Here is an 11946-nt window from a genome sequence, read left to right on the forward strand (position 1 = left end):
GTAGCGTTAGCAAGATACATAAGTGCACCAATTGCACTAAGATATGGTACTTCAGGACCAAGAAGCTCTTCATTTTCTTCTTGAGGTCGGAACGGATCTTTACTCACTTCAAGTGAGCGAACAACCATTGGAGTACTTAAAGGATGCGCATTGTCCATGTAAAATCTTTTTAAAACCTTTTTGGTATAAGCAGATTGATGGATAAGGATCCCATCTGTCAAATGTTCAATCGGCAAACCAAGACAAAGTTTTGCTTTTCCCAGATCTTTCATCTCAAATTCTTTCTTTAAATATTCAATCGCCTTTTGGAGCTCTTCTGGAGTTCCAATTAGGTTTATGTCATCAACATAAACAGCAATTATAACGAACTCCGATTTTGCTTTCTTAATAAAAGCACATGGACAAATGGCATCATTTATATAACCTTCTTTTACCAAGTACTCACTGAGGCAATTGTACCATATGCGCCATGATTGTTTTAGACCATACAACGATCTTTGTAATCTGATTGAATACATCTCCTGAGACTTTGAGTTAATTGCTTCAGGCATTTTAAATCCTTTAGGAATTTTCATATAGACTTCATTATCAAGTGAGCCATAAAGGTAAGCTGTAACCACATCCATCAGATGTATTTCAAGGTTTTCATATACAGCTTAACTGATGAGATATCGAAATGTTATGCCATCCATAACTGGTGAATATGTTTCTTCATAGTCGATACCGGGTCGTTGAGAGAATCCTTGTGCAACAAGGCGTGCCTTGTATCTCACAATTTCATTTCTCTCATTCATTTTTCACACAAAAACCCATTTATGGCCAATTGGTTTTACACCATTGGGCGTTTGGACTACAGGTCCAAAAACCTCACGTTTGGCAAGTGAATTCAATTCTGATTGAACTGTCTCTTGCCATTTTGGCCAATCATATCTTCGTCGACATTCTTCGACAGATTGGGGTTCCTGATCGTCAATGTCTTTCATAATATTTAGGGCAACATTATATGCAAAAACATTATCCACCATAATCTTCGATCGATTCAAATTTATTCCATCACCAGAAGAACTCAATGATAGTTCTTTATTTACTTGAGTCTCGGGTTCCCTAATATCTTCAGGAGTATTAGGATTAGTCAGATCTTGAATATCTTCATGATATTCTTTCATAGTGTCATTTTGATCATTTTTCGTGTTTCTTTTTCTAGGATTTTTATCCTTAGAACCCAATGGCCTACCACGCTTCAGGCGTGCATGAGATTCAGAGGCTATGACACTAGTAGATTTTCCCTTTGGGACATCAATTCGGATAGGCACATTCTCTGCAGGGATATATGACTTAGTTATCCTTTTCAAATCAGTAAATGCGTCTGGCATTTGATTTGCTATTTTTTGCAAGTGAATGATCTTCTGGATCTCCTGTTCACATATGGGGGCACGTGGATCAAAATGGGATAGTGATGGAACTTTCCACACAATTTCTCTTTTGATTTCTTTTCTCTCTCCCCCTAATTGTGGAAAATTTGTTTCATCAAATCGACAATCTGCAAATCGGGCAGTGAATAAATCTCCCGTCAATGGCTCAAGATAGCGAATAATAGAGGGTGATTCAAACCCAACATATATACCTAACCTTCTTTGGGGGCCCATCTTAGTACGCTGTGGTGGTGCTACAGGCACATATACAGCACAACCAAAGATTCGGAGATGAGCAATATTTGGTTCATGACCAAATACTAATTGTGACGGGGAGTATTTATTATAATGAGTCGGTCTGAGGCGAATAAGAGATGCTGCATGTAAGATAGCATGTCCCCAGACGGTAGTGGGCAACCGTGTTTTCATAAGTAGTGGTATTGCTATCAATTGTAGTCGTTTAATAAATGACTCAGCAAGGCCATTTTGGGTATGAACATGTGCTACAGGATGTTCAACTTTTATCCCAATTGATAAACAATAATCATCAAAAGATTGAGACGTAAATTCTCCGGCATTATCGAAGCGTATAGCCTTAATGGGATAATCCGGACACTGTGCCCTTAAGCGTATTATTTGTGCCAACAATTTCGAAAACGCCAGGTTTCGAGACGATAGGAGGCACACATGAGACCATCTTGAAGATGCGTCTATTAGGACCATAAAATATCTGAATGACCCACAAGGTGGATGAATAGGTCCACATATATCCCCATGTATACGTTCTAGAAAAGCAGGGGATTCAATATAAACTTTCATTGGTGATGGCTTAGCTATTAACTTACCCTGATAACAAGCAGCACATGAAAATTCACCACTTTCAAGAATCTTCAGGTTCTTAAGTGGATGCCCATTTGAATTTTCAATAATTCGTCTCATCATTATTGATCCAGGGTGACCTATTCGGTCATGCCAAAGCATAAAAGTACTTGAATCATTAAACTTCTGGTTTACGATCGAGTGTGTTTCAATTGTACTAATTTTTGCATAATACAGACCAGAAGACAAAGTTGGCAATTTCTCCAAAACATATTTCTGGCCGGAGACATTCTTTGTAATGACAAGATATTCATCATTTATTTCGTTTAATGTCTCAGCGTGGTATCCATTACGGCGGATATCTTTGAAACTTAACAAGTTTCTTGGGGATTTAGAAGAGAATAATGCATCTTCTATAACAAGTTTCGTCCCCTTAGTCAGAAATATAGTAGCTCTTCCGGAGCCTTCAATCAATTTTGAATTGCCAGAAATTGTATTAATATTTCCCCTTTTTCTATGCAAGTGAGAAAAGTATTTCTCATCTTTGAATATGGCATGTGTTGTTCCACTATCAATCACACAAATATCTTCATGATTGGTCATTGATCCAAATAAAATTTGAGAAATTTCCATAGATTCTTCAAAATGAAATAATAGATAAAGTGAATATCAAAGTAGATATTATGATTAGGCAAAGCACTACACACATTTTATTACATATATTACTATTTAAACAAAGCATTACACACACTTCATTTACATAAACATGGAAACATAACCACATACAAACGACACGTATGAAATATCTAAGTTTTTACAGATCCATCACCGATTAAATGATCTATTTTCCCTTCAGGGAGTTCAAAGAAATCTGCCACATCTAGATGCATGGGCTCAACATTATCTTCAGAAATAAAATTTGCTTCGGCATCCTTTTCTGCCCTTTTGAGAGAGGCTTGATACAAATCAACTAGGTGCTTTGGCGTACGACAGGTACGTGACTAGTGCCCCTTTCCTCCACATCGGAAGCATTTATTTTCTGAATTTTTCTTTTGCACAGCTTTATGCTTTTCATCCTTCCTTTTACACTGCTGGTGGTGAAGGATATTATTTGGTGCAAGACGAGAATCATGATTAAAATTCCTTCCTCGACCACGACCATGACCACGACTGGGGCCACAACCTCTTTCACGCTTAGAATGACGAAAATTTGCCTCATTCACTTCAGGGAATGGGGCAGTACCAGTGGGTCGGCTTTCATGATTTTTCATTAATAATTCATTATGTTGTTCAACCACTAAAAGATGTGCTATTAAATCAGAATATTTCTTGAATTTCATCTCTCGGTATTGTTGCTGCAGAAGCATACTCGAGGCAGGAAAAGTGGAGAATGTTTTCTCCAGCATATCATGATCAGTAATTTTTTCACTACATAATTTCAACTGAGAAATAATTTTAAACATGGCGGAATTATATGCCTTAATAGATTAAAAATCTTGTAGCTTTAAATGGAGCCAATCAAAACGTGCTTGTGGAAGTATGACCATCTTCAGGTGGTCATATCTATCTTTTAAATTATTCCACAGAGTAAGAGGATCTTTAACAGTGAGATATTCCATTTTCAAGTCCTCATCAAGGTGATGGCGGAGGAATATCATAGCCTTGGCACGGTCTTGGTTTGATGCCTCATTTTTATCTTTGATGGTGTCTGCCAGACCCATCGCATTAAGGTGAATTTCGGCGTCAAGAATCCAAGACATATATGTATTGCCGGATATATCTAAAGCTACAAATTCACGTTTGGTAAGATTTGCCATTAGTAAAGAAAGATAGAAAATCAATACCTTCGAAGCTTTAAAGTATTTGCTCGGAACGGCAGAGTCTCGTGCTGATAACGTGTTATAAAATGAAGCTAAAAGAGTCACAATATTAAAGGATGAAAATCATAGAAATAGAATGACAAAAGAGGAGAGATTTTTACTATTCTTCCAAAATGTGTTTCAAGTGTATTTCATATGAAAACTTATGCCTCTATTTATAGTGCTACATATGCATTCAATATATGAGAAAATGGAGGAACCATTAAGATGGTGGAGGAAAATGGAGGAACCATTAAGATGGTGGAGGAGAAGCATTATATTTGTGTATTGGACATCCATAATATATTTCATAACAGGATGAAGTTTATCAACAATTTCTTCCAAATTTTTTGAATCGGTAAGCCTTAATTTTCTAAAGTTGGTTTTCATGGATTGTTAAGTCTGAATACATGTTAGATTGTCAAAGAGTGTAGTCGAGTATAGGGGTGTACATGGACCGGGTTGGTTCGGATTTTTTAAACACCAAACCAAGCCAATTGTGTCGGGTTTTTAATTTTATACACCAAACCAAACCAATAAAATTCGGATTTTTCAACCTCGGATTTTCTTGGGTTATTCGGTTTTCTCGGGTTATTTGGGTTTTTTTTGGGAACAGTCTTGATACAAAACATATAATTTTTACTTCAAATATTTCTTTAGTCCTAGTAAGATATAACTATGTAATTAAGGTGTTTCATAAGAAAATAACACAAAATGTGAGAAGAGTGATAACATTGTATTAAAATATTCAACAAAAGATAATAAAATTGGTTAAATTAAATATTGCTAATTAATAAGCCATAAAGAAAATGACCATAATCTAAAAATACTAAGTCATGCTAAAATAAGTACGGCTAATAAGTATTAATTACATGACAAGAAAAAAAACTTAAGTTATGTATTTTCACTCTCTAAACTAATTATGCAAAACTAAAGAATAGATATCCAACATTATTGTCATTCTTAGTGGTAAATTGAATTTCTTTTGTTAGTATTAGTGTTGAGTTGGTTTTTGTTTGCACTTTATATTAGTTATTAACATCCATAGGATATAAAATTTATTCACATTCAAAACTCTAAGTTCAAACTTGAATAATATGATAATAGATTAAAAAAACTACGAAAAAATTTAAGAAATATTTATAAATTACATTACAAATAAATATTTTTATGTATAAAATATTTTTAAAATTGAATACATGTAATGTCGGATTGGTTTGGTTCGGTTTGACTTTTTTTAGCTAAAACCAAACCAAACCAATTATGATCGGGTTTTTTTTTCAACACCAAACCAAGTCAAACCAAACCACTAGTCGGGTTTTTTTTCCGGTTTGACTTGGTTTATCGGTTTGGTGCTGTTTGTCGGTTTACTTTGTACACCCCTAGTCGAGTATATAATATTAGGAATATTGTAGGATGTTAGATAACTTAAATTCATGCCATTAATTAGAAAGCAAAAAAAAATGTAATTGTACTCCATAGTCTGTCCGTCCCAATTAATCTACATGACATAGTCTGACTTAGCACGGAGTTTAAGAAGGACATAAAGACTTCCAAAACTTAAAATTTAAAAGAAATCATAGACAATTATTTGATTATAAATTGTCTCATTAAGGATACAATTTAAAAGTTAAATTATTTATAAATATAAGAATATAGCATTAATTCATTATATACCGGAAAAATTAAAAAGAAACATGTGTTACATAAAACGGAAATAGATGGAGTTGCATATTACTTATAACATCTTTTAACTTACCTACTCAGAGATGAATATTTAATTGAAGACGCGTAGAATAAAAAACAAATGTGTTCAATAATGCTTGGAAGTTGGAAGAAATATAATCTTATAAAATCCATGTTGGGATGTTTGTGTGGACCATATATGTAAGAAACGGGCACTGCTAGTTGACTTGCAGAAGTGACATTGCTGGCTTTGGTCAATTTCTCCTCAAGAGCTCCTCTAATACATTACGCTAAGTTTGAGAAAGCTAGATCGAGGTAAGCTATATTCTTGCATATACGATATTAATCTTCTTGTACGAGTAAATTAGCAGAATGTGCGCTGACTAGCTTCGCCTTCCTGTATGGTTTTGAGCAAATTTCCCTATGTTTGAAATTCATAAAATTCCTGCTTTCTGTTATACGAGTAATACGTTTGCATTCATGAATTTAGTTAAAAGTGAAAAGAATAAGAACAAAGTGAAAAGAATAAGAACAAGAACACATCTTTTTTTCTCCATTAAATACATTATTTACTCTATATATATATATATATATATACACACACTTATGAGAAACTGAAAAACTTGATGAAAGAATGAACATAAACTAGCCCCAACAGACTACAGTGGAAAATATGGATTCAAAATTGCAGCACAACATCATTAATCCACCAAAGTATTAGCTCTATGCTTGGTTGGTTTGGCACGACGTGATATGTTTGTTATCCACTATATATCCAGCCCTGCAAAAGAACAACTAGAACTTGAATCCAAAATTTTAGGTAGAAAAAGGAAAGATTTTTGTTTGAACTTACTGTAATTAGGCAGTATGGATAATTTGTATAGTACCTTTCCATTAGTGGAGAATCCAAGGATCGCGTTGAATTTGGTGTACTTGTTGGTCCACTGTAACAGCAATTGATTCTAACTCCACAGTCACATTTATCTATCTTTAGGTATTGTGATGCCCATTTTACTATCACATCAAGCAACCATGTAACAGCTCCAATTAAAATGGATTCAGCCCATTGCTTCCAATTCAGTCGTGCCGTACTGCTAAAGAAAGGCTCTACTTCAATGAATCCCAACTGCAAGCCAATAAAGAGCCCAGACAGTGCCCAAAACCAGTAATTCTGACCAAGACCTTTGAAAAAGTTCTTCTGCTCCAACTCCCTTGCACTGAATATGTTAAAAAGCTGGCACAAAGCAAACCCATTAAAGACTGTGGATTTGTTAACTTTTGGAGTGATGTCCAGTATTACACTTCCTCTGTATAGAAGGAAGACAAAAATGCCAGTCTGATAAGAAGCTTGAAAAAGTATGTTTCTCCACATGGCCTTGGTAATTAGTGGTTTTCTTGGTCTGATGGATAGCTCGTCTCTTAGTTTTCTTGTGGACTGTTGAGTAATTAGCAAAGATGGCCCTCCAATAAATGTAACAAGAAGGTGAATCCATACCAACTGGATGGCCGTTAACGGGGCATCTCCGTTTAATATAACCATTATGAAGTTTATTGATAAGCTAGTGATTGCCAGGATTACCTCCAATTGGATGAATTGCCTCAAATTCTTACAAGCAATTCTTCCTCCCTTTATGCAGTTAATCGCGCGGGTTATAGTTTCAGGCCAGTTAGTCCCCACAGGCAGGCCAAAGTTAGCTGCTTCCAGAACCAGATTACTCTCAGCTGCTTGTTCTCCTACCACAGCCACCACTTTACCTCTTTTCTTCAACCACTCTATGAAAAGAAGCTTGTGTGCGGTAGAGGAATTTCCCATAATGCAAACTTTCTCAACTTTTTCCTTCATATCATCCGCAGTGAAGTTGTAGAAATCTTCGCCCCTAACCACTAGAGCGTCGTGTGAGTTGAGCAAACCTGTGTCATTACCAATGGTACGAAGTACTTCAACATCTTCTTCCGAGGAAAATATGGTCTTCACTCCACCTTCTTTCAGAGTCGCAATTGCTTGCCTCATGTTGTCTAGATTGATATGAGTACTATCTTTTAAGACAAACATACCAATGAATATTAGGTCATTTTCATCAAGTTCAGCAACCTGAGTACGTTTGCAGGCAAATGCAACTACGTTTACGTTGTTGTTAGCTTGAGCAAAGTCTCTCTTTGTTTTGGCATCCAAATCCAGCACTTCACCCTTCTCGTCATAGTAACTGGAACACATTGACAATATTGAATCAGTAGGGCCCTTGAAGTGTGAATAGTACTCTTTCCCATTGTCTCCAGTTTTCTCTATGACAACCCCACAAGGTTCTTCGAAAGGATTCGTCTCATTATCATTGTCCTTCACTATGGTGAACTGCTGATCCAAAGTGTCTCTCTCCATGTTCTTCTTTGCCCAACAGAAAATTGGTTCTTCTATTCTGTGGTACGCTGTTTGAATGGACACACCAATTCTAATTCCATCAGAGAGAACACTGCAGACATGTCGCGGTATCTTGGTAACATCTTTTTTGTCAAGAAAAAACTGGGTAACTTCCAACTTTTGCTCTTTCAACCAGCTTGCATTTTCTATACAGAGGGTGCTGACTGATTCCTTCGTAACATCAAAATTCGAATTCCAATATGCCATTGCCACTGAAATAAGAAATGGTGTTCCTTCAGTTATCCCCACCGCTGAGACACTAAGTAAAGTTATCCAAACTCTTAATGTTCCCTTTGATTCTATTAAAACCTTCTTCACGGCATTCATTATCATTGCAAGTTCAGCTGATTCTCCCTTCGTTTCCAATCTATATCCGTTCTCATCATCTTTATGACCAAATTTAAAGCGAATGAACACCACCACAATGATCAAAATGCCATTCAAGAGCCCACTAATATGTACGTACTTGTTCAACTTGTCAAAGTTGGTACAAAAGCTGGAGTCCGTTACAAAAATCTTGCTTTTTTGGCTTGCTTTGTCCACCTGAACACTTGTAACAATCATTCTAGCATCACCATTAATCACCTTAGAACCAGGAGACAAAAATGGACTTTGCTCATTGGCGATGGACACTAGTCCATCATGCAGCTGGAACAGCTCTAGTGCTTCACCCGAAACAAATAAACCATGTGCAGGAACAGAATGTCCTTGCCTTAAACAGGCTATATCACCATAAACAAGATCTAAGGCAGAGATTTCCACTTCATTGCCTCCTCTAATAACTTGTATCACGTTTGCTTTGTGATCTTTTTGCTTCTTCCAACAGCGTCTTTTGTACCAAGTTTGTGCTAACTTAAACGAAACAGTCACAAATATGACCACAACCAAAATTGCTCCTTCAAACCAACCATTCTGCACACCTTCTTCATTGATTCCAAAGGCAAAAGACAATATTGCAGCAACTACAAGGAGCAAAATAGTTGGTTCCTTGCAAGCCAATTGTCGGAAGAAGTGGCCGTACCCTGTGAAGATCATGTGAAGAGACAAGTTTGTCGCCTTGTGGCGATGAGAAATGTCTCCAACATGAATTCCTACGTCAACATCACTACTTAATGCTTCAGCGACCCCCTTGACTCCTCCAAAATTGTGAAGTGAATCCAAGTTCTTCTCCTTCACAATCTCATTAACCTTGGTAATCTGTAAGCATTGTTGATGACTCTCATGAGGCTGAAGCTCAATCTCGATGTGATCATTGTTTGATTGTACAGTACTAACACGCCAGTCACCATCAGGTGAAGCTGCCACAATTTCATCAATCTGGTTTTTATGATCTCCGCCAGGTTGAATAGCAAACCTGCTCAGAGGAGTATAAAAGATTGTGGTGGAGGATGACGACGACGACGACATTCGAGAAAGAGATCTTGCTCCAGCTTCAATGAACTTGTGAGTAGATCTGAGAAAGAGCACTGACCGCCTCATCAAACAAGAAGTATTACTCAATTCATTATTCATTAGCAGCGGTGAACTCCTCTGAGCTTCAAGATCAGTTGTTGATCCATCAATGTCTTCATGATCCTCCATCATCCTTATAAGTACTACTTTACTGTCGCCGTACGTACGTGCACACTTGCTAGGTTTTTTGGATTTAGTAGTATAAAAAAGAAAGCTATTTTAATGATCAGTACTCATGCATTTCTTTAAAGAGTAATGAAAGGGACTAACTCCATCAAAGATATGATAGGTGAATATTGTCAAAAAAGAGAAGAAGATATGATAGGTGAATGATAAAGATTACTGTGAGTGAGAATTTTATACTAGTAAAATAGAGAATCAGAGGACGTTCTAGTATATTCTGAGAGGAGTTTAAAATAAAATTTAAACAAAAAGGAAGAAAAAGGAAACTTCTATGTTGGTGAACCGTACGCGTGAAAAGCGAGTAATAAAAGAATCTGAATGTAAAAGATAGGATAAAGTATAAAAACACATTTCAACCGTAGGAATTTGTCAATTGCACTTTTCTTTTTGGCTGGGTCATATTAGTCCACCTGAATTATTTAAAAGTGAAATATTAAACTCTTAATTAAGAGCCCATTTGAATTGACTTATAAGTTGCTTATAAGCTGTTTTCAGTTTTTTTGAGTGTTTGACTGGCCAGCTTAAAGTCATTTTGTGCATAAAATAAGCCTCAAAAAATAATTGGGCCCGTTTGACTTAGCTTATCTAAAACAACTTATAAGTTGAAAACAGCTTATAAGCCAAAAAAATAAGTTAGTCTACCCCAACTTATTTTTTTTGGCTTATACGCTGTTTTCAGCTTATAAGCTGCGTATTTTAAGCCCATCCAAACAGGCTCTAAGAGCCCGTTTGGATTGGCTTATAAGTTGGCTTATAAGCTGTTTTCAGCTTTTTTGAGTGTTTGGCTGGCCAGCTTAAAGTCATTTTATGCTTAAAATAAGCTCAAAAAAATAATTTGACCCATTTGACTTAGTTTATCTAAAGCAGCTTATAAGCTGAAAACAGCTTATAAGCCAAAAAAAATAAGTTGGACTACCCCAACTTATTTTTTTCAGCTTATAAGCTGCAAACAGCTTTAAGCTGTAAGCCAATCCAAACGGGCTCTAAGTGTTCGAGCTGGCATAGAGCGTGCCGAGTGCGCTACTGAAAAGCAAAAAAAATAGAGAAAAATGAAAAGAAATGCTCCCTCCATTCTAATTTATACGACACTCTATCCTATTTTATCAGTTTAAAAAAATGACACCTTTATATATTTAGTAAAAATTCAACTTTAAATTTATCTCTTTATTTTTAACCACACAAATTTCTATAATTTATTTTAAACTACAAATTTTAAAAAAAAATCTTTATTTTTTAAATTTCGTGTCAAATCAAATACCTTCATATAAAATGGATAATGACACGGAGGAGTAATAACGAAAGAAATATAAGGGGAAAAAAAGGATAGAAACGAAAAGAAAGGGGTGTAAAATATACACGTGTCAATGTGGCAGCAGGTGTACAAAGCTAGATTTTTTACTTTCCCGTTTTAAAGTGGTATTTCTTCTTGTTAAAACCAGTTCAAGGGTCATAGGAATCTCTCACAGAAAAGGTATGTAACAGACAATTTAATCATAGTTCGAGTGTGTTTTTATGTCTTTATCCAAAAGAATATACTCTATTTGTCCCAATTTATACTATATAATTCATATTTCGAGAGTCAAACTTTTTTATTTTAATCGTGAATTCAGATATACAATTTTTAAATTTTTTTTAAAAATAATTTACATATTTAAAAATTATATAAAAAGTACTACAAGCCACAAAAATAATACTTAAAATATTTAAAGGCGTATATATTAGTCACTGTCATTTTTTATTTATTTGAATCTTGAAATTCAAATTATGTCATATAAATTGGGCAAAAAAAATGACTGATATTGACTTCTTTTCATTAGTCTTACGCACTTCTCTTATTTGGTTAGAAGATGCAAACAGTAATGCCTTTAGCATTTAGCAGTATAGGTATGGTATGATGCAATATGAAATGAGACGAAAAGATGTTTAATTAGGTTTTATCGTGTTCTCTGTAGATTCTAATATGCACATGCATGTATATAAAGTTTAGGGAAAAGATTCAAAAATATTCCTCTACTTTAGGAAAAATGCTAAAAATGCCCCTCGTTATGAAAATGGGTCAAAAATACCCTTACCGTTATGAAAGTTTTCAAACCTACCCCTCAGTTAACAGAACTATCCA

At 35.4% G+C, this 11946-nt stretch overlaps 1 protein-coding gene across 1 annotated transcript; it reads right to left on the bottom strand.

Moving 5' to 3' along the window:
* Positions 1–6330: 6330 nt before the first annotated feature.
* On the bottom strand, positions 6331–10047 carry LOC132623893 (putative calcium-transporting ATPase 13, plasma membrane-type). The gene is made up of 3 exons (XM_060338702.1): positions 8985–10047; positions 6664–8735; positions 6331–6557 (listed from the first exon to the last, which is right to left on the bottom strand). Exons 1-3 carry the CDS (start codon positions 9774–9776, stop codon positions 6500–6502), a joined length of 2922 nt encoding a protein of 973 aa, XP_060194685.1. The 5' UTR covers positions 9777–10047; the 3' UTR covers positions 6331–6499.
* Between the last annotated feature and the right edge of the window lie 1899 nt (positions 10048–11946).

Source organism: Lycium barbarum, chromosome 12 (assembly GCF_019175385.1).
Source record: "Lycium barbarum isolate Lr01 chromosome 12, ASM1917538v2, whole genome shotgun sequence".
In the NCBI taxonomy this organism is placed as follows: domain Eukaryota; kingdom Viridiplantae; phylum Streptophyta; class Magnoliopsida; order Solanales; family Solanaceae; genus Lycium; species Lycium barbarum.

Excerpts from the sequence above, each read along its gene's own strand:
- LOC132623893 (XM_060338702.1), bottom strand. The coding sequence starts at position 9,776 with ATGATGGAGGATCATGAAGACATTGATGGATCAACAACTGATCTTGAA. Across the intron at positions 8,736-8,984 it reads AAAAAGATCACAAAGCAAAC|GTGGACAAAGCAAGCCAAAA; the intron begins GTGATACAAGTT and ends ACAAGTGTTCAG. Across the intron at positions 6,558-6,663 it reads GATTCTCCACTAATGGAAAG|GGCTGGATATATAGTGGATA; the intron begins GTACTATACAAA and ends GTTCTTTTGCAG.